Genomic DNA, 26,715 nt, shown 5'->3' on the forward strand with positions numbered 1-26,715 from the left:
GAATTACTGAACCGATCTCAAAAAAGCATGTTATCAATTCGGCTGCTATTTTATGTGCGTTACCTTAGTCATATTCTAGAAGGAACTATTTCGATGACTCCTTTTTTATTGATAAACTGGTGTGTTATCGTTAAATTTAAATGTTATCAAGATTTTATCAGCACTTTTTTACTGCTTAATAACACAGTTAATTGAGTTGGTTCTGTAGCGAAAAGTTGGTATGTCGTGAGAGAGACAAATAATTGTAAGGTACCTCTGCGCGGCGGGCGGGTACAGCCCCACGAGCAGGTCCACGGTGCCGCACAGCGTCCTCAGCTCCGCGCCCACGTGGCGCACGGCCCCCAGCACGGCGCCCGGCCCCCCGCCGCCCGGCCCCCCCGGCCCCCCGGCGCCCCCCGCCGCCAGCCGCATCACGCCGCGCACCACGCCCGTCGTCGCCACGTACACGGGGTCCTCGCTCTTGCGGGAGCGCTGCGACGACCACACGCGCCGGTATTGTTATTGCGACTCATATATGTATAAATATATCTATCGACGCTTGAAAGGCAAAAGTGACTAAGCGACAATAACTACTTTATATATAAATGATAGGCAATAACCATATTCGATGCGCAAAAAATATATATTTCTAGGTCTATTAAAATCATTTCAATCCTACAGCTAGATTTGTTAAAATAGATTTTGAAGTGAAAACTTCTTTAGAATCGTTGTGATTTCAAACCGGATGCAACGGAAAAAACGACAGGTAAGAGACACAAATACAAAAATGTGTAGGATGAAGCCAGCAAAGAATGAGACAGAAATATACATACTATTTAATACAGCGCCATCTGTGAGATTTTTTAATACTAACGTGTGTATGAAAGTTCTTGTAGTGAATTTTAATTTGGGATTATACGTGAAATTAAAATATCAATTCACAGAGGGCGCTACCTTACAATTATTTACTAATGACAAAATTTTACATATACTTAAGACGTTTAGGATAATTGTATTTTAATTTTGGAAGGTTTCACTTCTACCACGTGTGAATTGCACACATGTATTTTTTTTTCAAGTACTTCAACTTGAAATTAGTCTACTGTAAAGTTCACGCATTGTCGCTTAGTCACGTTTGCCTTTCAAGCGTCGATATACCTAGCAGACCCGGCCACACGTTGCTGTGGCTAAGGTTTTTGTTTCTATATAACACGCGGCCGGCTATGCTAATACCAAAAAGTGACAAAGTAAGAAAAATTGGATTTCATTGTATTGCGTTTGCTACGAAATAAATTTCACTTATACTTTAGCCTCAGCAACACGTGGTGTTTATGCCATTAAATTGTAGCTTATGTGAAAGGTTGGTATTTTTAACACAGCGCCATCTATAAGATATTAATGTCTTGATTAAATGTGTTACATAATTACGAGAAAAAAAACGCGCCGTGAAATATCGCAGTGCGAACAAGGCCTTAGTTATAGAAGAAACTGTTTTAAGAAAACCCTTAAAAGATTCTTTATCACTAATTTTTTTTAGGGATTTATTGACCTGGTAACTAAGACCTTTAAGTCATGTCTTATTTTAATTTATACTCTTATTATTATGAAAAATTATAAATTGGAGTGAAATGAAATGAGATGAAATATAATCTCAGTAAAATGGTGGTCATTTACTAAAAATTTTTCATTGGTCTTTTGGAGGATCTCGAGAAGTTACGTTCAGCGGCTTTGTTTCATTTTCCCACATTCGTGCACTTTCACAGATATTAAACAGTTAATAAACCACCGTTATTACACATTTAAACCTGAAGAAACACTAAATAGACAAAATAAAACAAATCACACAACTTCACTCCTCGCGTTCCCGCCAAAAAGTCCACACAAAGCTCTTATTACTACTTATTATAGAAGAGTTAGTTATAGAAGAGACTACTTTAAGAATACCCCTAAAGATTGTATCATTTACGCTAAAATGTTGTCTACATACCTTCTCGTCACTGGCCGATTTGTCTCTACCTTTAACTGTGTTCGCTGGACTTGTCTCTGAGGAGTTTGCAGCTGAAATTTTAAAGGAAATTTTTCAAGACTTCAATCAACACTGAATTGGTGGTAGGACCTCTTATGAGTCAGCGCGTGTAGGTACCACCACCCTGCCTATTTCTGCCGTGAAGCAGTAATGCGTTTCGGTTTGAAGGGTGGGGCAGCCGTTGTAACTATACTGAGACCTTAGAACTCATATCTCAAGGTGGGTGGCGCCATTTACGTTGTAGATGCTTATGGGCTCCAGTGACCACTTAACACCAGGTGGGCCGTGAGATCGTCCACTGAACTAAGAAAAAAAAAAAAAGAATATGGTTCTTTTCAAATACTAATTTCTGTTCTACATAGTGTAAAATTATGAAAAAAGTAAAATTCACGTATCGACGAGGGACTAAAGGTTATTTGTTTTAAGTGACACTTCGTTTAACACGCGACATTTATCTTTTGTAATTAAATGTGCATTTTATTTGGTCTCTCTGGTCTTATTTGGTCTCTCCATTGAAATAATTGAAGATTTTTTTTTGTTGTGATATTTTTATTCTAAATATTACGCTTTTTAAATGGCTCTCCTGTGATTTTATTTTTTACTAGCGACCAGCCCTCGCTTCGCTTCGGAAACATTAAATTTTATTATTGATAGCCGAGTCCCGCAATGTAACCCGCGGTTATTCTCGTACCGCGGGTGGCGACGCGGGGCGAAGCTAGTCTAAAAAAAGTAGCCCAAGTTACTCCTTATCTCATCAGCTACCTATCAGTGAAAGTCCCGTCAAAATCGGTCCAACCGTTTCAGAGATTAGCCGGAACAAACAGACAGACAGACAAAAATAGTAAAAAATGTTATTTTGGTGTATGTGCTGGTTATTTCAATATTACAAACAGACACTCTAATTTTATTTATATGTATATTTTTTTGTTGCCCTGGTAGGCAGACGTGAGCATACGGCCCACCAGATGGTGAGTGGTTACCGTCGCCCATGGACCTCAGCAATGCCAGGGCCAGAGCCGAGCCGCTGCCTACCGCAAAGAAATTGCAAAAGCGTCGCGTAAATCAAATATCCTTTCACCCGTCGATGTATGTATATTGTGGGTCGATGTTCACGTACGGACGGACGTACCGGAATGGGGCTGAGTGGGAGGCCGGGGCTCAGTGGGCGCGGTGTCGGACTCCGGACACGGCTGCACGCTCGACAATCTCTTTTTCTGAGAAACGAAAAATTTTATTAGAAAAAACTGGTGGTAGGAACTCTTGTAAGTCCGCGCGGGTAGGTACCACCACCCTGCCTATTTCTGCCGTGAAGCAGTAATGCGTTTCGGTTTGAAGGGTGGGGCAGCCGTTGTAACTATACTAAGATCTTAGAACTTGTATCTCAAGGTGGGTGGTGCATTTAAGTTGTAAAGGTCTATGGGCTCCAGTAACCACTTAACACCAGGTGCACGGGCTGTGAGCTCGTCCACTCATCTAAGCAATTAAAATTACAAAGGAAAATCTTTTCTCGCTATATCTGTACACATCGTTTGATGACTACTCGGCCACTGACACTGACAATGCTCGCTCATAGAACCAATACTGGTTGGTCACCACGACCAACGTTCCGAGCCGCAGAGCCGACGCAAGTCTCGCGACGTTGCTCACCAAGTTATCCTCCTGCATCTGGAGCCACCTCCGGTCCTCCTCGCTCTGGTGCTGCTGCCGCGCCAGCTCCGCCAGCAGCCGCCGCTCCACCGCCTGCTCCGTGTCGAACTCCGGACTCTGTGCAGGCGGACACACGAGTCAAATTACTGAGCGCTTATTGCGAGTTTTTTAACGTTCTCGCAAAAGTTAACTCATATTTGGGTATGAAACGGGATCGTTTGCGTACGTTTGCCGCTAGGGGCGCTGTTCCAATTGCATACAAAATTGGGTTAACTTTTACGCTATAGAGAACACACTGATGCCGGAAAGCAGTAATGCGTTTCGGTTTGAAGGGTAGGGCAGGAGGACTTAGAACTTAATATCTCAAGGTGGGTGGCGCGTTTACGTTGTAGATGTCTATGGACTCCAGTAACCACTAAACACCAGGTGGGCTGTGAGCACGTCCACCCATCTAAGCAATAAAAAAAAGATAAGGTTGCATGTTGGACGTGATAAACTTTTTATTTAAATACCTTTAAAAAATGAATATGTTATCTTTTTTTTAATATTTGAAATTGAAAAAATTATAATTATAGTTACAGGTAGTGAAACATTCACACAATATATTATATTATCTTACAAACCGGCAATCATCAACTAATTAGGTGAGTTTAAAAGGAAATTTCTAAGACTTTATGTTGGAAGAATTTTGTCGTGGTTTCGAATGAGCAATTTAATATTAAAATAACCAGTTAAAATTTTCTGATTACATAATTACGCCTTTTCCTTATATGTAATTCATTTTTAGTAATCAGAAAGTATTAATGTTTATTTTAATATAATATGATGAACAAAACACTTATTTTTTTTAAATTTACACAATGAACTAACACTGCTGTTAGTGATTTCGTTTGTACAAAAATACATTTTATTTTTAGTAGAGATATGAAATGTTAACATTTCCCAACCGAATCCCAGTTATGTTTTATATTAAGAATTCACACCAACAATGTTAGTTCGTCATACGAAATTACTTGTGAACACACACGAACATATAAATTCGCATCAAACATTAAATAAATAAAATAGATAATTCACAAGCAACTTCAAATATAAACAAATAAAAAAAATTATAATTGGAAAAAAAATCACAAAAAATCTACCGGAGTACCCCCCAACCATACGCACATAAAAATATCTGCAAAAAAAAAGTAAAACTCATTTACAACGAAAAAAGAAAAAAACATATTTACATTCGACTACAAAGAAAAAAACAGCTACCAAAAAAACCGATTTGCCAGCGGAAAAAACTAAATCAAAGGAACACAAAACCGTGACACGAGCATGCTCTAGCGGTGTATCTACAGGGCGCGGGCCTACTGCCGGCCAACCGACACATGCTGCGGGCATCACCTGCGCGCGCGCGCCCCCCGCCGCCCCCCGCCCCCGCGGCCCCCCCCGGGCGCGCTGGGCGGCCACCGCCACGCAGCTCCTCACGTTGTCGCCGCCGAAGTCGTATATCTCCTCCACCAGCGGCGGCTCGGGCTGCTGCCGCATCTTGTTGACGACGCTGGCGGCCAGCTGCGCGTTGGTCGTGCCCTGCACCGAGAACTGCCCCACGTCGCGGTCCCGGCGCGCGCGCGGCGGCGGCGACGCGGGCACCGAGTGCTGTCTGGCGAGCGGCGCCGCGCCCACCGGGGACCCACGCCGAGACACGCGTGCGGTCCGCTCTAGCGACCCCACGCGCACGGGGCCGCGCTCCACAGTGGACAGCGAGGCGCGAGTGCTCCTCTCCAGAGACCTGACGCGGTTGCTGTAGGGGTCCGCGGCGGCCTCCTCGCCGGGAGACGCACTCTGCATATTCTGACACAGGTTGTCGCAGCTCTCGCGGGCGCCGACCACCACTGTGAGAGTCTCGTCCGATTCCTCGGGCGGCGGCACGACCGGGTCTAGCTTCTGCAGGCTGGCGGCGGGGATGGGGGCGGTCTGGAGGGGGATGTCGATGGTCTCGTCTGGTTTGGGGTGGATGATCTTATCGACGATGGCGGGGTCGTTCTCCGGTAGAGTCTCCGCGAAGTCTACTGCGACGGTGTTGAATACCGAGGCGGGCGTGGTGTAGGCCCGCGGCTCGAGCGCGCGCGCCTTGTTCTCCCGCAGCAGGTGCGCCAGCACGAGCGGGTTCTGCGCCACGATGTACGTCTGCGGCGCCCCGCCCGCCGCCGCCGCGCTCCCCTCCGCTGCTGCTGGACATCATTATATAAATAGACTAGCTGACCCGGCAAACTTCGTAGTGCCTCGATCGATAAATAAAAGACCTAAACATTTTTATAAAATAAACTTAAAACCAACAATCCGTCCGACGATGAACACATCGAAAGAAAAACATTATTTTATTTTTATATAATTCCGAGCATTTTCATACTTATTCACCTTTTAAACCTTCTCTGGACTTCCACAAATAATTCTAGACTAAAATTTGCCATATCGGTCCAGCCGTTCTCGAGTTTTAGCGAGACTAACGAACAGCAATTCATTTTTCTATAGATATAGAATATAGATATATAGATATAACTATAAGAGAGAGAGAGAGAGAAAGAAAGAGAGTATTCTTTATTGTACACCAAAAAATAAATAAACAATGCGATACATTAAATAGATAAAATAAAAAATTAAGACTACTCGGCGAGCTTTTTGGCGTCACCGCGCGGCTCCAATGAGACGCGCGCTAGTATATTGAAGTGAAACTTCTAATGCGACTTCCAACATGGCTGCGTTAAACGTTCTTTTTTTTTGTGATTGAAAGATTATTGATGACTCGTAGGCCTTTCCAGTTTCACCGTTAAACGTTTAACGCTACCATGGAATAGAAAGAGACAGAGCGAGAGTGAATGCGCGACACTCAAACGCACGCGCGTAGTATACCTGTTACAGGCCAGCGCGAGCGCGATATTTATAATAAAAATGTTGAAGATGTCGCATCTCTTACGCACAGCATTCCCTATTACAAGAGCAATATGATTTAAGGATGAAAAATTAAGAAAGAAAATCACAGTACCGCACATCGAAAAAGAAGTTTCACTTCATTCACGTGCACCAAGTTGCACGCGCGCCGTTTTTTTTTATTCAAAGTTCAATAAACATGGATGTACCTATATAATAAAATAATTTTGGTAGACAACGGCTTGGCTCTGTCCCTGGCATTGCTGAAGTCCGTGGGCGACGGTAACCACTCACCATCAGGTGGGCCGTATGCTCGTCTGCCTACAAGGGCAACAACAACAAAAAAGGGGTTGGGTACCGTTGAGGTTGGTATGAGGTCTGGACGGTTTGGGCGGAGGCTGCTCGCCCCACGAGGCGGCGGCCACGCGTCGGTTCTCACGCCGCATTGTGTCCCACGCGGTGTTGCGCTCCTCTTGTAATATCTCACTGTTCGCAACCAAATCAAATAAGTTGTAATGAAGACGAATTCAATTCGCATTTCAATCCGATATTATTTCTTACTAGCGTCCCGCCCCGGCTTCGCTTGGGTAGTAGCGCACGCGATGTAAATAATTTTAAGTATTTTTTTACACATTGGGTTACATTATTGGAGCTTCAGTAAAGATCTCAATTTTTTTTTAAAAATATAATATTTACAACCTATGTCACCCGGGGATAGCGTAGCTTTCCAGCAGTGAAACAAATTTTTAAATCGGTTCAGTAGTTTCGGAGCCAATTCAATACAAACAAACAAACAAATCTTTCCTCTTTATAATATTAGTATAGAAGAATAGATTGTACTGACGTCACCAGTGTGCTTAGTGCGAGTTTTTTAACGTTCTCGATAGCGTAAAAGTTAACTCAAATTTGTATGGAATCGGAACAGCGCCCCTAGCGGCAAACGTAGTAAAGTTGCACACTGGTTTTGTGTGGTCATCACGAATATCGCCACGCCTCTTTAAACATGACATCGAAGCCTAGATTTGTTTAGCGGCTGTGTGCTTCGAGCCGTAATGTAAGATTGTTTGGCGGCAGACATGGGTAGGACGGTGGCACCTGCCCGCGCGGGCCTACAATAGTTTTTATCGCTTTACATGACGATACGACGATACGACGGTTACCGTCGCACGTGGCGGGTGCATAGTAGTCTTATATCGAAGGGTGAAAGATTATTAGGTTTAAGCTACATTACGTTTAATATGCGACTTTTATATATGTAATTAAAGGTCCGTTTTATTTGGTATTAACATTAAAAATTCAATGTTTTTAATTGAACTTCAATTAAGTTTACTCCACTCGAATACCTGAAGAAGTTTTTTTGCTATGATATTATTTCCAAATTTTAAACTTTACATAGCTCTCTTGTAAAGTTACAAAAATATCGTATAAACCAAACAGCCTATGACCCGTCGATATAATTGATCCTTTAGTCTACGTATTACATAGCGATTTCTTAAGACGGGTGGACGAGCTCACAGCCCACCTGATGTTCAGTGGTTTCTGGAGCCCATAGACATCTACAGCGTAAATGCCGTCACCCACCTCGAGACATGAGTTCTAAGGTCTCAGTATAGTTACAACGGCTGCTCCACCCTTCAAACCGAAACGCATTACTGCTTCACGGCAGAAATAGACAGGGTGGTAGTACCTACCCGCGCGGACTCACAACAGGTTCTAGCACCAGTAATTACGCAAATTGAAATTTTGTGTTTGATTTTTATTACACGATTTTATTCCTTCACCGTGGAAGTCAATCGTGACCATTTGTTGAGTACGTATTTCATTAGAAAAATTGGTACCCGCCTGCGGGATTCGAACACCGGTGCATCGTTTCAACAACACGAATGCACCGGACGTCTTATCCATTAGGCCACGACGACTCGACAATCGAATCAAATTCGAATCTACCCGCGTTAATTTGGATGTGGATCACAAGTACGTTTTTATATTACTCAGTGAACGGTGTTGCCTATTCTCCAGTCCGATACCACACAGTCAAGCATAAGCGCAAACGTCTCCCCGCATAACAATTATGGATTTTATTACTGATGGTAGGACCACTTGTGAGTCCGCGCGGGTAGGTACCACCGCCCTGCCTATTTCTGCCGTGAAGCAGTAATGCGTTTCGGTTTGAAGGGTGGGGCAGCCGTTGTAACTATACTGAGACCTTAGAACTTATATCTTAAGGTATGTGGCGCATTTACGTTGTAGATGTCTATGGGCTCCAGTAACCAATTAACACCAGGTGGGCTGTGAGTTCGTCCACACATATAGGCAATAAAAAAAAAAAACGCGTCACTGCTTGACGTCACGCGGCCTCGTCAGACGGCGGGATACGGGCAAGAGCTTACAAGAGCGTCTCCTTGAGGAGGTGCGCGGCGGGGCGGTGCGAGGGCTCGTAGGCCCAGCAGCGCGACATGACGGAGTAGAGGCGCGGGGGGCAGCGCGGGGGGAGGGCCAGCCGCTCGCCGTTCTCCAGCTTGCCGATCACGTCGTTGTTCTTAACCCCGCTGAAGGGCTTCACGCCCAGCATCAGGATCTCCCACATGCAGACGCCTAAATAACATCGTGAGTAGTAGTAGTAGTTTTATTTTTCCAAATGGAAAGGCAAAGGTATCACACCATACAGCCTAATCTTTTATATTATATATTTTTTAAGAAATGAAATGAAGCTGATTAATATGAAACATTGCATGGCATGAAATGAAATGTGATGAGATGAGATGATATGGAGTGAAATGAAATGAAGAATTTGAGACATTAATCAACTGGGATGAAATTAAATGAAATGAGATGAGATGATATGGGATGAAATATATAATCTCAGTAAAATGGTGGTCATTTACTGAAATTTTTTCAGTGGACTTTTTGGAGGATCCCTTGAAGTTACGTCCAACGGCTTTGTTTCATTTCCCTACATCTGTGCACTTTCACAAATACTAATGAATAACATCACGCGTACTATTTTCAAAAACCTTATATAGACTTCGCTAGAAGAATGACACGTCGTAGCGCTTAAGATTTACACAGTTGATAAAACTCTATTCCAGAGGCATGACAAAATAAATCCAAGGATTTGTGTAAAATGAAACCTTTGCCTGGAACAGCTGCGTTCATTTATAATCAGTTTCAAATAATTTTTACTGTGTATTATGCGGCTCAGGAATAAAATCCCCGCCCCTTTTTTCCTACCTATGCTGATAGCCTTGAGAGGCTATTTCAGCTTCTCCTTGACGTGTAGATGAACTCACGGGGCTGAAACCGTGTTGCTAACACAAGCCCTAGCAAGAGCAGTGCTTCGCAGAATCTACCACCGAATCGGAAACGCGACCCACTGAGAAGATCCGGCGAGAAAATCAGTGGTCTGTGTCTATGGGTTAATTTACTCGTCGAGCCCTCCGTCGCAAGCAACGGGTTTGATGTGGACGGTGGCCGGATATACCATCCTGCTCACTTCAGCCGCAACTCGGTTTTGAAGTCATACAATACAATAAAAATCTCGTGTCTCAAGTAGGATCTACTACATTCCCGTTGTCTATGGGCTCCAATAGTCACTTAACTCAAGAAGAGCTGCGCGCTCCTTTGTAAGTAAAATCACGGATGTGCAGAAAAACAAAATTTATGACGTATATAACACATGGTCAAATTGCCCCAAACTAGGATTTCAATGTACATTTATGTATATACGCATGTAACCTCTATATGATTTATGACATAAATCTCAAAAGAGGTTATAATATGTTATACAGGTAACATCAATGGTATTTCGTATATTGAACCATTAGAAGAAGAAACATTACAAATATTAAAACATTTTTGAATATTGAAATATAAAAAAACATATTTTTATTTTTTAAAGTAATTTACCATTAAACATAGCAATACAACTAAACTAATAATACTTCAGTTCACTATATTACATTGCCTCCATGACACATACCGAACATCCAAACGTCGGAAGCGGACGTGAATCGCCTGAAGTTAATCGACTCTGGCGCCATCCACTTAATAGGCAGCTTGCCCCTCGAAGCCTTGTAATAAGACTTGTCCTCGACCATTTTCGATAACCCGAAATCGGCCAGCTGTAACCAGAAGAATCCTGTTACTGGCGTCTTGATAGGCAGGAGACGTAGGTACCTACTAACACCTACCACACTGCCTATCTCTGCCGTGAAGCAGTAATTAGTTTCGGTTTGAAGGGCGGGTCAGCCGTTGTAACTATACTGAGACCTTAGAACTTATATCTCGAGGTAAGTGGCGCATTTACGTCGTAGATGTCTATGGGCTCCAGTAACCACTTAACACCAGGTGGGCTGTGAGCTCCTCCATCCATCTAAGCAATAAATAAATAAAAAACTTCATGGCAGAAACAAGCAGGATGGTGGTACCTACCCGCGCGGACTCACAAGAGGTCCTACCACCAGTTTATTGATGCACAAAACAAATTACAATCATTACAGTACATTTTAATTAAATGGATTGGTCACACATTAAGAAATATAAGAAACATGGACTTTTTGGCGGGAACGCGAGGAGTAAAGCTGTGTCATTTTGTTTTATTTTGTCTATTTAGTGTTTCTTCGGGTATAAATGTGTAATAACGGTGGTTTATTAACTGTTTAATATCTGTGAAAATGTACAAATGTTGGAAAATGAAACAAAGCCGCTGGACGTAACTTCTCGGGATCCTCCAAAAAGTCCACTGAAAAAATCTCAGTAAATGACCACCATTTTACTGAGATTATATATTTCATCCCATATCATCTCATCTCATTTTATTTTATTTCATCCCGGCTGATTAATGTCCCAAATTAATCATTTTCATTTCATTTCACTCCAAGTTATCATTTTTCATAAAATCTATATATATAAAAATGAATTGCTGTTCATTAGTCTCGCTAAAACTCGAGAACGGCTGGACCGATTTGGCTAATTTTGGTCTTGAATTATTCGTGGAAGTCCAGAGAAGGTTTAAAAGGTAGATAAATATGAAAATGCTCGGAATTGAATAAAAATAACAATTTTGTTTTCCCTTTGATGTGTCCCCCGTCCGTCGGATTCCTTTTGTTTGTTTTAAGTCTATTTCATACTAAAGTTTAGGTCTTTTATTTATCGCTTGAGGCACTACGAAGTATGCCGGGTCACCTAGTTAAGAAATATATTAAAATAAGACATGACTTAAAGGTCTTAGTTACTAGGTCATAAAATCCCTTAAATTTTTTTATAAGAAACATACTTTAACACAGGTGGGCGTTGAGACCAGAACGTTTCTGGCGGCGATGTCTCGGTGGACAAACTTCTTGCTCTCGAGGTAGCTGAGCGCGGTCGATAACTGGTATATGTACAGAACTAGCTGACACGTCTCCAGCCTGCATTAATATATCTATATATTAATACGTGAAGCAAAAATTTCTGTACCCCTTTTTACTGAGGAGTATGAAATTTCTCATACGTATAGAGAATATAGAGAAGTAGTGCAGAATGCTAATATTTAAAGAAAATTATGCATTAAAAATAGATTAAATCAATAAATAAAAAAATATTACACACCCTACCATGTCCATCAATCTAAGCAATAAAAATAAATACCAAGTATTTGACAATATAGGTATATACTCTTTTGTTTATTGTCAAACTTTTCTTATTGCTTATAGTCTGTGGTAAAAAAATAATAATTTTTATATCGTGATTACAAATCTCCGATAACCCATATGTAAGTTATAGGTTGCCAAATATAGCTCGATACGTGAGACAGTTGTCAGAATAAAATTTCTAAGGTTAGGTTATAAAGAAATTTTTTTTTATCGAAAAATATTTTGTCAAGGAAGATCGCTTTCCCAACAGTCCTGCGTATCAAATTATATTTTTCCAACTATATCTATTAATATCCACTACTATTACGGTCATAATGTACTATCATTTAAAACCGGTTTAATTACATACTGGATATTTTTATATTGCCATTTTAAGCAGACGACCAAACAGCCTACGTAAAGGTAATCGGTCAACGTCGCTCATGGGCATCAGCAATGCTAGCACTACTGGTATAAAATAAACCTATTTTATTCATGCCCACAAATATAACGGCATGAGATTCGCTTTAGTACGCACCTGTGCGCGTTTTGCTGTAAGTAGGCCCGCATCTCGCCGAGTGTTGCCAGCTCCATGACGATCCATATCGGCGACGAGCTGCACACGCCGACCAGGCCGATGATGTGGGGGTGGGAGAACTGCTGCATTATATCTGTTCAACGATATTACATAATTATTTTATCTATATCACGGCGTGACTGACCTAACATAGATCCGTTCCGTATGACTGCTTAAGGCGGAATGTTTTTTTTTTTGAATGAGTAATTTTGGTGGCACAGAGTCCTTTACAGTTTCCCCAGGAAGCAAGTGGGCGAGCAAAGGCTGCGCCAGGAGGGGTGGGATTTGCTAACAGCTGTCCGAGGGCCTCTAAACGAGACCTAACTAACAACTCAAGAGCAGCTGCTTCGCGAATGAATCTACTACCGCATCTTAATCGCGGCCCTCTGAGAAGATCCGGCGAGAAACTCAGCGGACTGATGCATGGGTTAAGTTGCACGTCGAGCTCTTTGCCGAGTTCGACAAGTAAGTTGCTAGGAGCCGGAATGTATAGTGCGACATTAGTCACTCGTATTTACAGTAGAAAAGTGCGGGTAGTTTATTCATGAATTCTTTTGAAAACCGTATTAACTAATTGATTACATACGTTGGACTTATAATAATTAACCAACAGCATCAGCAATCAGCATTAACGGTACAGCTAATTTTAGTTACGTAAACAGTTACGCTAATCTTACGCTGATATACTGATATTACGCTGATATTTATTAAATCAATATTTGTATGTGTGTTCACAGCACTAGCATCGTACAAACGAAGCGCGAACTTACTTAAAATAAACCAATATTATTTATTTCAATCGCTAAATAAAATTAATTTACAATCAATATGAATTCACTACAATATTTATGCCCTTACACAATACAAATTGAGACATCGTAAAATAAACTCAGAAGTCACCAGTGTGCTTGGTGCGAGTTTTTTAACGGTCTCGATAGCGTAAAAGTTAGCTCATATTTGTATGGAACGGGATCGTTTGCGTACGTTTGCCGCTAGGGGCGCTGTTCCAACTGCCCAACTGCATACAAAATTGGCTTAACTTTTCCGCTATCGAGAACATTAAGAAACTCGCACTAGGCACACAGTTACATTTAGTGCGACAGATCCTCTAGTCTGGTATTAAATGAATTTAACTCCTTACATGCTTCTTCTAGAAACTTCTCGGCGGTGTCCAAGTCGGCGTCCATCTTGCATGTCTTCACGGCCACCGGCAGCACGTACTCGCCGCTCTGGCTCTTGCCCTGTTGCTTCTGGATGGACAGCTGGCGACGCAGCGACGGGTGGTTGGCTGACGTCACCCGGCACGTGCCTGCGGAATTGCACAAATGACACAATTTAATTTCGTTTTCAAACAAACTGCGTCTAAATTCAACGTGTCTTAACATGTCACGACAATTCTAAATATTGTTATGCGCTAGGGTTCGGTATAAATAAAAATTCTACCGAATTACAACTTAGCACCGTATTGAACACCTAGAACACTGAAACACTCAACAAACACTTTAAAACTCTCAATTCGCTTCTTCCGCTTCGCTTCAGGTGATCTGTTCGCTGTTTCGCTTCGAGTAGTTCCGATTACTGACTGACTGTGTGCCATCCCTACAACGCTTTTATAGTCGATACCTCATCCCTAGAATTATCGAGAATATTCCACACATCTCCTTCCTTCCTTCCTTCGATATTCGTTCGACTATACGGCGATAGATGGCGTTACTCTTACTGGCGTAACAATATCTATCATAAAGAAAAAGAAATGTGCACTTGTATAAAATTTCCCGATGTTTGTGGATTTTTTTCCCTAATTTGAAAATAAGATTTTTGTTAGACTTCAATTACCTTTGTGTACATCTCCGAACTGTCCCTCCCCAATAATTCCCGTCAACTCGATCTGATTACGAACTAATTCGTAATCGCGAACTGAAATTACACAATAACTTTTATTACGCAAGCGTTACACTATATTACGGTTCCACATCAAGCGTGATTGATGTAACTAGCCCTTATACGTTATTTTGTCTCTTTCCATCGCGCTCGAAGCTGAATGTGAATGAAAGAGACAAAACACAATCTATGTATTATATTTATTTTGATGTAAACATCACGTTTAACACTACATACATCAGTGTTACTGTTTCGGTGGCCGCGTATTCGAAGCAGTCCAAAGTTTTGACACGCCCGAATTTATTGCAATTTGGACTTTAACGTCATGTCGCAAAGTCGATAACGGCGTGAACGTTGTACTGTGTAATGTTGTCAATGGGCACAGAAAACCGCTTAAAATCACATGGTACGACAGTTCCTTATTCCATTTACGCAATAAACAATAGCAATTTCGGGTCAAGGTAAAATCACATCTATTACAAAGCGGTTATAGGTTAAATTAGAGTAGAAATATACTGCTATAAAGGCGATTGCATGCAGCAGAGATGCGAATGTTGCGATGGATGTGTGGAGTAACGAGAATGAATAGAATACGGAATGAATATATTAGAGGAAGTTTGAAAGTGGCACCTGTGACAGAGAAGCTGAGGAGTGCGCGTTTGGGATGGTATGGACATGTGATGAGACGAAATGAAAATGAGGTTGGTAAGAGAGTGTTAACTATGAATGTGGAAGGATGTAGAGGTAGAGGTAGACCTAAGAAGAAATGGATGGATTGTGTGAAAGACGATATGTGTTAGAGGGGAGTGAGCGAAGAAATGGTATATGATAGAGGAGTATGGAACGAGAAAATAAGTTGCGCCGACCCCAGGTGACTGGGAGAAGACCAGGATAATGATGACGATGATATACTACTACTACATAACGGCCGTCTGGTGTAGTGGTAAGTGACATGGCCACTACACAAGGGGGTCGCGGGTTCAAATCCCGCCAAGGGAAGATATTTGTATGATAAATATAAATGTCTGTTCCAGGGTTATGGATGTATATTAAATATTAAATATATGGGTGATTATACAAAAATTGGGTAACTCAATGTCATCAGCCAATATATACAAAGTCTTATTATATTTTATTGAAATACCAATTTATTTTAAAACAACGAAACGTCCTTGGTTTGGTCACCCAATTTCACTTCTTTATTTTAAATACAAGTTAGTAAAAAACCAAATTAATACTTAAAACGTCAGTCCTTTGGCATGTCACAATGGCAAAATTGAGATAGTATTTTCTACCAGAGTGATTATAATACTTAAAAGACATGTGCCATTATTATTAAAAATAAGAAATTTGTACTAATTTTTATTAAATTTCATTATAATTCTTGCAAAATTGTGTATTTTATCAGTACTATGTTAGCCTCGTCAGTCCCCTGGCAGTCAAATTCAGAAAATTTTAAATATCTCACAATCTATTTAAAAAAGTGACTGGCCCGATTTGGAAGAAGATAATCATTAGATTAGCCATCATATATACCCGAATTTGTAATAATTTGATTTAATAACTATAGTAAACAAAATATCCTCAATAGTTACCCAACTTTTGTATAATCACCCATATGTATATGTATAATAAAAATCTTAAATTTATTTCCGTTATCTGGTACCTGTAACACAAGTTCTTTACGAACTTAGCACGGGACCAGTTAACGTGACGTGATTGTTATTAAATATTAATTTAATATACTGCTATATTAAACCTGCAGGAGTAGAGTAGTCCGCATCGTCATCGACAATCTCTGCGTAGTCCTCCGACAGCAGAGTGGCGGTGTTCGCCTCCCAGGAACTCGTCTTCCCTTCTGACGAACTGCTGCTCATCTCAGCTGCGGAGATCACATTTTCCCTTAAACTCATATTGCTTGCTAACCATGCCATTGCAAGCAGAAGACCTTCCAATTAGTGCCAACAATAACAGTTACAACTCAATCAGCATAAAACCACAAATGTAATCTATCACCTGCTATATTGCTATTGTAACTATACTGAGACTTTAGAACTTATCTCAAGGTGGGTGGCGCATTTACGTTGTAGATGTCTATGGGCTCCGGTAACCACTTAACACCGGGTGGGCTGTGAGCTCATCCACCCATCTAAGCAATAAAAAAAAACCTGCATGTTAATATATTAAACTATTAATACATACATACATACTAATTTAGATTTAATTTCAATGTATTAAGATTTACTCACACTAAGAAACGAGACAAGGGAAAATCCTTTTTGAAGGTCTTTTTTTAAACTTCTTCGCGGAAGTTATTTGTGAGCACGTGTGAGTACATATTTATTGGAGGGAGAAAAAAGTTAAACGTCAAAGGCCTGCGGGGTTCGACGCCAAACATCCTCTTTCTGCCAAAATAATTTAATATTAATGCTAAAAAAAACTAATTAAAATGTAACTTACTTTTGCATTGACAGTTAAGTTGCTTCCACACGTTAGCTAAGAAAAAAAAAAGAATATATTTATACAACGAATAAATATCAAACAATAACCGAAACGATCAACATTAAGACTTAAATAAAAGTGTTGTCTCATGAAAAAAAAAACACGAAATAAAAACTAGAGTGTCCATGATTATACAACGGATTTCTGAATACTTTAACTAGTCCTAAAACTCCCATCGTGGGGTAACCATGATTTGTGATTCAACATTTACAACATTACGTCTCTTCTTAATGGTTTTTTTTTTGTTTATAATATGACAGTTAAAAACAGAAGATCAATCACACGGAAAAAAATTTAACAAACTTACTCGTTCGATTCCATAGAGAAGTTTGAGAATCTGTGACCAGTCTACAATATCCGTCTACCAGATCTGCTAAGCTTTCTGCGGCCTGTAAGATAAAAAAAAGCGAACGTTGAAGTAAGCCCTGATTTAAAAAAAAATAAGATTAATATTAAGACCTAAAAAAAATTGTGGCATAGAGAGGTAGCCGGTCCCAGACAGCTGAATTTCTCAGCACGTGACTACGGACACACAGGGCGCCTTGCATATCAGACCCCGGCCGTACCAAACATTCATATGGTCACTTGAATTATAAACGACAGAGTACAGTATTTATTGCCTATGTGAACTTTATATAAATATAATGATTCGCATTGTTAATTTTGTTGGTGTACAATAAAGAATACTCTCTCTCTCTCTCTCACACCCCCCTCTCTTTCTTTCTCTCCCCCTTTCTCTCGCTTACCCCTCCCCCTCCTTCTCGTTTCCTCCTCTCCCCCTTTCTCGCTTAGCGAAGTCACCAAACGTCTTTAGTGTCCAAGATTCAGTACGTCTTGAAAGCATACAACGGAATGTAAGTTGTGTAAATACCTCTACACTGCTGCAAGTGATCGTCAATGTTTCCGCAGCGCCTTTGACGCGCAGTTGCAGCGCTGCCTTGCCGCACGAACCGGTCTGTAATAGAAAATATAATGAAAAAGATTAATATAATTATAATAAAAAATCAATAGTACTTTTGTGCACGATGGTCCTATTGGTTACTTCTTTTTATTGCTTAGATGTTTGGACGAGCTCACAGCCCACCTGGTGTTAAGTGGTTACTGGAGCTCATAGACGTCTACAACGTAAATGCGCCACCCACCTTGAGATATAAATTCTAAGGTCTCAGTATAGTTACAACGGCTGCCCCACCCTTCAAACCAAAACGCATTACTGCTTCACGGCAGAAATAGGCAGGGTGGTGGTACCTACCCGCGCGGACTCACAAGAGATCCTACCACCAGTGTTACCTACTACACCTGTATACTTTGTTTTGTTATATGGCAATTTAAAATATTTTTTTAAAGTACCTGAGTCTGCGATTGTTGGGTGCAGTTCGACTTGAGCGTCTGTACGGCTTCGATGTCGCTGAACGAAGCTATCTTCGTGTAGGTGGGTGGCTCGCCGGCCTTGTGGGACACGTACGATATATCTGTGAATTGTATGAAATAATGTGTATAACACTTCTGTTCTTTATTGTACTTTAAAATTTACATTACAAACGAAGCGAAAATCGATTCGAAATTCGAAAATCGATTTTGTTTTATGTTTGGTATTTACAGCATGCGCGATCAAATTATAAAAAAATAATCGAGCATTAATTAATGGATTTTTATTGAGCACTTATACGCGCACGCATTACACATATTCCCAGTTATTCTCAACCGTTCGATGGTGTCGGAGAGCACAATGAGATGATTCGAGTTAAACGCTAAAAATTTATGGTCTGGTATCATCCTAATTATCGATAAATACGTACGATATTTCGATAGGAAAAAACTTGCCACTAGTACGTAAAAGGGCGTCGTAATGCAGGTACTCAATTCTAGATGAACTAAAGCAGAAACTCTCAACCTTTTTTACTCAGCAACGAACTAACAAAATTTCTTACATTATCTTACAACTCCTACAATCTTTACAAATTTCCAACACCCCTACATACTTAAATGATTTTTTTTTAAATGCTGAAGTAAAGACTAAAGAATCCAACATACTTGTGACACACCTACATGTCACGATACAGCGGTTGAGAGCTGCTGGACTAACGTATCCAATATACTTGTGGCACACCTACATGTCATGACACAGTGGTTGAGAGGCGCTGGATTAAAGCATCCAATAACCTTGTGACACACCAACGTATCGCGACACAGTGGTTGAGAGCCGCTGGACTAAAGCATCCAATATACTTGTGATACACTAATGTCTCGCAACACTGTGGTTGAGAGCCGCTGGACGAAAGCATCCAATATACTTGTGACACACTAATGTCTCGCAACACAGTGGTTGAGAGCCACTGGACGAAAGCATCCAATATACTTGTGACACACCAATGTATCGCGACACAGAGGTTGAGAGTCGCTGGACTAACGCATCCAATATCCTTGTGACATACCAATGTATCGCGATACAGTGGTTGAGAGCAGCTGGACTAATGCGTCCAATATACTTGTGGCATACTGATGTATCGCGATACAATAGTTGAGAGTCGCTGGACTAAAGCATCCAATATACTTGTGACATACCAATGTATCGCGATACAGTGGTTGAGAGCCGCTAGACTAAAGCATCCAATATACTTGTGATACACCAACGTATCGCGACACAGTGGTTGAGAGTCGCTGGACTAAAGCATCCAATATACTTGTGATACACTAATGTCTCGCAACACTGTGGTTGAGAGCCGCTGGACGAAAGCATCCAATATACTTGTGATACACCAACGTATCGCGACACAGTGGTTGAGAGTCGCTGGACTAAAGCATCCAATATACTTGTGATACACTAATGTCTCGCAACACTGTGGTTGAGAGCCGCTGGACTAAAGCATCCAATATACTTGTGATACACCAACGTATCGCGACACAGTGGTTGAGAGTCGCTGGACTAAAGCATCCAATATACTTGTGATACACTAATGTCTCGCAACACTGTGGTTGAGAGCCGCTGGACGAAAGCATCCAATATACTTGTGACATAACTACGTGTCACGACACAGTGGTTGAGAGCCGCTGGAGTAAAGCATCCAATATAATTGAAAATCGTAAAAGACTTAAAAAAGTGTAAAATTGTAACCTATATCAGGACCGATGGCAAGTTCGACCGGTATGAACCAGCCGGTGCCGAGGGCGCCCGCGAATGTCTCCCGGTCGTACCCGTAGTGTGTGTGCATCGTTTCCAAGTACTTCAGCATGCATTCCGTGTCGCTTAGATTAGCCACCTGGAAAACAAAACAAAAATTAATAGTTTAAAAATAATAGAAGATAAATTTAAAAAATTTGAACTAAAAATAGTGTAAGAAAATATGATTTTATTGTAAAAAAAGCGTGGGGTGCATGGTATCAGTAGTTATAAATATTTTATGAACAGATATGAGTAGAAGGGTTATTTTGATAATAGCCTGAAAAGCACCCCATGCTTTTTTACAATAAAATCATATTTTCTTACACTATTTTTAATTCAAATTTATTAAAATTTATCTTCTATTTTTTAGTTGGATTTTCTATAAAATCGTATTTTTTTAGTTTTTTTAAACTATTATTTATTTTTCCTTTTTTAGTTGAATTACAATTTTTCAATTTTTTTTTAAATATTGAATTGTCATCGGTCCTTAATAAGTGTACCAAATTTCGCGTTAATCGGACGTTTTGAGGGGGTCAAAATCATGTTCACAGATTTCGTTACAAACAGACATACATACGGCATAATTAAGACAACCCAACAATTAAAATATAATTAGTTTATTAAAGTCGTCGCGGCCTAAAGAATAAGACGTCCGATGCTTTCGTATGTAGCGATGCACCGGTGTTCGAATCTCGCAGGCGGGTACCAATTTTTCCAATGAAATACGTACTTAACAAATGTTCACGATTGACTTCCACCTTGTAGGAATAGTATCGTGGGACGTCTTGTGAGTCCACACGGGTAGGTACCACCCCCCTGCCTATTTCTGCCGTGAAGCAGTAATGCGTTTCGGTTTGAAGGGTGGGGAAGCCGTTGTACTGAACTGAGACCTTAGAACTTATATCTCAAGGTGGGTGACGCATTTACGTCGTAGATGTATATGGGCTCCAGTAACCACTTAACACCAGGTACACCAGGTGGGCTGTGAGCTCGTCCAGCCATCTAAGCAATAAAAAAAAAAAAAATCATCTTAAAATACTAAACTGAAAGCACCCAATATTTTTTACCTTCTTGAATTGCTGTTGTATTGCCTTCTTCAGCACCTTCGGCTTAATGGATTCGAGCACAGATTTAGGGAGGAACTTGTGCAGGCCGAACTCCTTCTCCAGATATTCGATGTTCGACTTTTTGTCCATAGAGATCTGCATGTCTTTACAAAAGTACCTGCAATGGTAATTGTGAAGTTGTCGTATGAATGAGGCAGGCAAACAAAGAAAAGATGTATGGTTTGTTTTAAGAAGTATAAATAAACGAGCACGCAGGGAAACACAAATATGTGTATTAGCTAAAAAAAATATATGACGGTATAATCAATTCTTGAAGTCACTTAATTTCTAAACAACACATCGCACATACGGTGCTCTAAGTCACTTATGCAATTTTTCTTAACACTTAAGGCTTCGTCAAACAGAACGCGTAATTAGCGCGCGTCAGAGCGCTAAACTGACGCCGCGCTATGACGCCGAGATGTGTTGTACACACAGAGCGCCAGCGCTATAAGCGCTATAGCACTGTATAGTTTAGCGCTTTGACGCGCGCTAATTACGCGTTCTGTTTGAGGAAGCCTTTAACTATATAGAAAATACATTTTTAATAGTTATTAGTGAGACGAGAGAGATATTTTCATTTACTGATGAAGTTTAAAGTTGTAGTTTAATTAATAACATTTTATTTTTATAGCCTAGCAGAACTATATAAGAATTATATAATAAGATGTTGAATTTTCCAAGGTTTCTCCTGAAAAATTACATAATTTGCATAAGTGACGTTATCGCACCGCATGTGCGATATTTGCACGGCCAGCTCTTGGTCTACGGTAGAACGATTGGCATTGAAGTACTCGTGTCGCCGCAATGCAATACAAATATGTCTTATGCAAGATGTGTTCACACCCAAAAAGGTGAATTCTATAATGTATTTTTTTTCTCTAAATAAATTCAATGTTTATGTGTGCAGATTTTATCCAGTTGTATGAACTTAACTATTAAAAAAAAGCTATTAGATAAAAAAATATATGATGGTATGATCAATTCTTGAACTCACTTAATTTCTAAACAACATATTTGCACGGCCAGCTCCTGGTCTACGGTAGGATGATTGGCATTGAGGTATTCGTGTCGCACCTGGAACATATGAACATCAAATTTTTTTAAATGCACATTTTATATTTGTAATTGGTTGTATAAGATCACACAGTATCCGGAGTTCAATAGTTGGCGGAACTAACGCAAAAGGTCTGATTCTATAACAGCTGTATTTTCCTTTAAAGCAGAACTTACAATTTATCCTACCACCAGTAAAAAGGTACATCAAATATACCTAAGGAACTATCAAATAGCAAATGAATAAAATCTAGAAGTCTTATACATAGTTTTAAAATGTTTAACGATTCAGACGTTTACAATGAGTCACAAGTAAAGCTAGAAAGAAATTAAGGGGAGGGGACAATTCAATTTTGGAAAGATGGATATGTGGACGAGCTCACAGCTCACCTGGTGTTAAGTGGTTACCGGAGCCCATAGACATCTACAACGTAAACACCGCCACCCACCTTGAGATACGAGTTCTAAGGTCTCAGTGTAGTTACAACGGTTGCCCCACCCTTCAAACCGAAACACATCACGGCAGAAATAGGCAGGGCGGTGATACCTACCCGTGCGGACTTACAAGAGGTCCTACCACCAGTTAAGAGATATGTGGTATTCCATAACGAATACCCAAACAAACTATGGTGGTAGGACCTCTTGTGAGTCCGCACGGGTAGGTACCACCACCCTGCCTATTTCTGCCGTGAAGCAGTAATGCGTTTCGGTTTGAAGGGTGGGGCAGCCGTTATAACTATACTTGTGACCTTAGAACTTTATATCTCAAGGTGGGTGGCGCATTTACGTTGTAGATGTCTATGGGCTCCAGTAACCACTTAACACCAGGTGGGCTGTGAGCTCGTGCACACATCTAAGCAATAAAAAATAAATAAAAAAAGTGCATTATCCTGTGACCTCTTTAATCTGGCATTTAGGGATCTGTCATCATTATTTATTTATTTATTCTCACCTGATCGTAATAATAGTGGAAGGTAACGCGATCGGCTTCGCAGAGCTCCCTGAGGTTCGCGGGCAGGTACCGTACTCGTAGCTCGAGCCGCCACTCGCTGGCCGGCCACTTCGTCAACAACTCCGAAACGGGAGTGTCCTGATGAATCCATCGGATCTAGAAAGGTTTGCGTACACAAATATGTTTAGTTTTTATTTTGTTTATTTCGATAATTGAAATCGTGTACCGATTGTAATGAAAACAAATCCTAAAGAAAAAACCCTACAACAAGTCCAGAAACGCCAAGGCTACAGTCAGGCCAGAGTCAGAGTACCTCTCTCTCTCTCTCTCCCTCTCTCCCTCTTCCTCTCTCTCTCTCTCTCTCCCTCTCTCCCTCTTCCTCTCTCTCTCTCTCTCTCGATACAGGGTATCAAGCGAGTATTAAAGAGAGCAAGCTGGATATTTTCCTTAATAAAACCATTTAAAGATGCACGCTATTTAGATTTCTCAGACTCTTACTTTTTATACACTTTACTTTTGTACAGTCGGATATCATATGAACAGAACAAGAAATTTATTGAGTGTGTAGAATAGCGATGGGTATAAGGATTGCACAATTTTCAGCTATTTTACTTTTTTTTCCCTACCTAATGGCTGGTAACTGGTAACTGGCTATTACAGCTACCCACTGTTAGGGTTCTAACAGTGGGTAGCTGTAATAGCCAGTTATCACGGGGTCAACCTAAGAGAATTACCAACACTAATAGCAGTGCTTAGCTGAAACTACCACCGGATCGGAATCGCGACCCACTGAGAAGATCCGGAGAGAAACTCAGCGGGTTGTGTCTATAGGCTAGATCGCACTTCATGGCAATATAACCCACAGACACAGCCCACTGAGTTCTTCGCCGGATCTTCTCAGTGGGTCGCGTTTCCGATCCAGTGGTAGATTCTACGAAGCACTGCTCTTGCTAGGGTTGTTGATTACTTTGTCATCACATTCATCACCTCATATTTATCCGCCTACTACTCGTAATAGAACTAAGCAGAATACAATTAATAATAATTAACCTCTGATTTTATGTTTATCTTGTATCACGCTTATATTGTAAAAGGGGAAGATGTTGAGGAGATATTGACATTAATTAATAAATAGTTGTCAACGGTACTCTGACGTTTCAATACACAACAAGGGTCAGTGTTAGCATCACTCCGGTTTGAGCCCCCTGAGCTCACCGACTAGTTAAGGTTACGCTGAAATAGCCTCTCAAAGCTATCAGCTTAGGTAGGGTCAAATAAAATTGGGAAGATACGACCAAAAATTGGAACGAATAATTTAATTTAAAGATATGATAATTACCTTCCCGTTTGAGAGTCTCGCTCGTAAAGCAAAACAGGACGCGTAGACCCTCTCTCCTGAGGCTAATCTCGAGGCAACGAGTCGCAGCACCGACCTCACGTCTTCATCAGGCGAGGCGCGTACCAGATTGAAGCCGCCATTCGGCAGATGCACCTTCAAGGTCGACTGATCCGCTACAGCGCCTTTAATGGAACAAACAAATCCATTCAAATCGCGCAAACGTAAAATTCAAGTATTCTTTGTATTACTAAAAACCGATTTGATCGCACAAATATTACCCTGGTAACTAAGACCTTTAAGTCATGTCTTATTTTAATTTATATTCTTATCTTTTATGAAAAATGATAATATGAAATGAAATGAGATGATATGGGATGAAATATAATCTCAATAAAATGGGTGGTCATTTACTGAGATTTTTGTTAGAGAAGTAATAGAAAACCTTCAACCTAAGAAGGCACCCGGCTCCGACGGCATCCGCAACCGCGCGTTAAAACTCTTACCAGTCCAACTGATAACAATGTTGGCTACCATCTTAAATGCCGCTATGACGCACTGCATCTTTCCGGCGGTATGGAAAGAAGCGGACGTTATCGGTATACACAAGCCGGGCAAACCGAATAATGAAACCGCTAGTTACCGACCGATTAGTCTCCTCCCAGCGATAGGCAAAATTTACGAACGGCTCCTTCGGAAACGCCTCTGGGACTTCGTTACCGCGAATAAAATTCTAATAGACGAGCAGTTTGGATTCCGCGCCAAACACTCGTGCGTACAACAAGTGCACCGCCTCACGGAGCACATCTTAATAGGGCTAAATAGGCGTAAACAAATCCCGACCGGCGCCCTCTTCTTCGATGTAGCGAAGGCGTTCGACAAAGTCTGGCACAACGGTTTGATCTACAAACTGTACAACATGGGAGTGCCAGACAGACTCGTGCTCATCATACGAGACTTCTTGTCGAACCGTTCGTTTCGATATCGAGTAGAGGGAACTCGTTCTCGTCCCCGTCATCTGACTGCCGGAGTCCCGCAAGGCTCCGCACTCTCCCCGTTACTATTTAGTTTGTATATCAACGATATACCCCGGTCTCCGGAGACCCATCTAGCGCTCTTCGCCGATGACACGGCTATCTACTACTCGTGTAGGAAGATGTCGTTGCTTCATCGGCGACTCCAGACCGCAGTAACCACCATGGGACAGTGGTTCCGGAAGTGGCGAATAGACATTAACCCCACGAAAAGCACAGCGGTGCTATTCAAAAGGGGTCGCCCTCCGAATACCACTTCGAGCACCCCACTCCCCATTAGGCGCGTAAACACCTCCGCCGTTAGCCCCATCACTCTCTTTGACCAGCCCATACCGTGGGCCCCGAAGGTCAAATACCTAGGCGTCACCCTCGACAGAGGGATGACATTCCGTCCCCACGTAAAAACGGTACGCGATCGCGCCGCGTTTATACTAGGACGACTCTACCCAATGCTTTGTAGACGAAGCAAACTGTCCCTCCGTAACAAGGTAACCCTCTACAAAACTTGCATACGCCCCGTCATGACGTATGCAAGCGTAGTGTTCGCTCACGCGGCCCGCACCAACTTGAAACCCCTTCAGGTTATACAATCCCGATTCTGCAGGATAGCCGTCGGAGCACCATGGTTCCAGAGGAACGTGGACCTCCACGATGACCTGGAGCTCGACCCCGTCAGTAAGTATCTACAGTCGGCATCGCTGCGCCACTTTGAGAAGGCGGCACGACATGAGAACCCTCTTGTCGTGGCCGCCGGAAACTACATACCCGATCCTGTAGACCGTTTGGTAAACCGTCGACGTCGCCCAAAGCACGTCATCACGGATCCTCCTGATCCATTAACGGTGCTTTTAGGCAATACAAGCACCGGTCACCGTCCTCGCCGAACCCGTCGCTTGCGACGAAGGGCTCGACGAGCGAATTAACC

The 26,715-nt window shown here is 41.4% G+C and overlaps 1 protein-coding gene across 7 annotated transcripts in view; it reads right to left on the minus strand.

The window, feature by feature from the left end:
- Nucleotides 1-26,715, minus strand: part of Fak (protein tyrosine kinase 2 Fak) — a 221,380-nt gene that overhangs the window by 4,082 nt on the left and 190,583 nt on the right. For 4 of the 7 annotated variants that reach the window (XM_089736128.1, XM_089736126.1, XM_089736127.1 and 1 more), the window contains 22 exons: nucleotides 24,760-24,941; nucleotides 23,421-23,576; nucleotides 22,410-22,489; nucleotides 21,374-21,530; nucleotides 20,259-20,403; nucleotides 18,494-18,615; nucleotides 18,015-18,098; nucleotides 17,451-17,532; nucleotides 17,102-17,137; nucleotides 16,401-16,523; nucleotides 14,597-14,677; nucleotides 13,902-14,069; nucleotides 12,722-12,854; nucleotides 11,847-11,979; nucleotides 10,551-10,692; nucleotides 8,962-9,166; nucleotides 6,930-7,057; nucleotides 5,045-5,874; nucleotides 3,653-3,769; nucleotides 3,135-3,219; nucleotides 1,967-2,037; nucleotides 254-471 (listed from right to left, as the gene is read on the minus strand). In XM_089736128.1, coding sequence (XP_089592254.1) covers nucleotides 254-471; nucleotides 1,967-2,037; nucleotides 3,135-3,219; nucleotides 3,653-3,769; nucleotides 5,045-5,874; nucleotides 6,930-7,057; nucleotides 8,962-9,166; nucleotides 10,551-10,692; nucleotides 11,847-11,979; nucleotides 12,722-12,854; nucleotides 13,902-14,069; nucleotides 14,597-14,677; nucleotides 16,401-16,523; nucleotides 17,102-17,137; nucleotides 17,451-17,532; nucleotides 18,015-18,098; nucleotides 18,494-18,615; nucleotides 20,259-20,403; nucleotides 21,374-21,530; nucleotides 22,410-22,489; nucleotides 23,421-23,576; nucleotides 24,760-24,941 — 3,478 coding nt within the window. The remainder of the gene's footprint in view (nucleotides 1-253; nucleotides 472-1,966; nucleotides 2,038-3,134; nucleotides 3,220-3,652; nucleotides 3,770-5,044; nucleotides 5,875-6,929; nucleotides 7,058-8,961; nucleotides 9,167-10,550; nucleotides 10,693-11,846; nucleotides 11,980-12,721; nucleotides 12,855-13,901; nucleotides 14,070-14,596; nucleotides 14,678-16,400; nucleotides 16,524-17,101; nucleotides 17,138-17,450; nucleotides 17,533-18,014; nucleotides 18,099-18,493; nucleotides 18,616-20,258; nucleotides 20,404-21,373; nucleotides 21,531-22,409; nucleotides 22,490-23,420; nucleotides 23,577-24,759; nucleotides 24,942-26,715) is intronic. The other 3 variants (XM_089736130.1, XM_089736125.1, XM_089736129.1) reach the window with 3 other exon arrangements.

Source organism: Bombyx mandarina, chromosome 20 (assembly GCF_030267445.1).
Source record: "Bombyx mandarina strain Sakado chromosome 20, ASM3026744v2".
Classification (NCBI taxonomy): domain Eukaryota; kingdom Metazoa; phylum Arthropoda; class Insecta; order Lepidoptera; family Bombycidae; genus Bombyx; species Bombyx mandarina.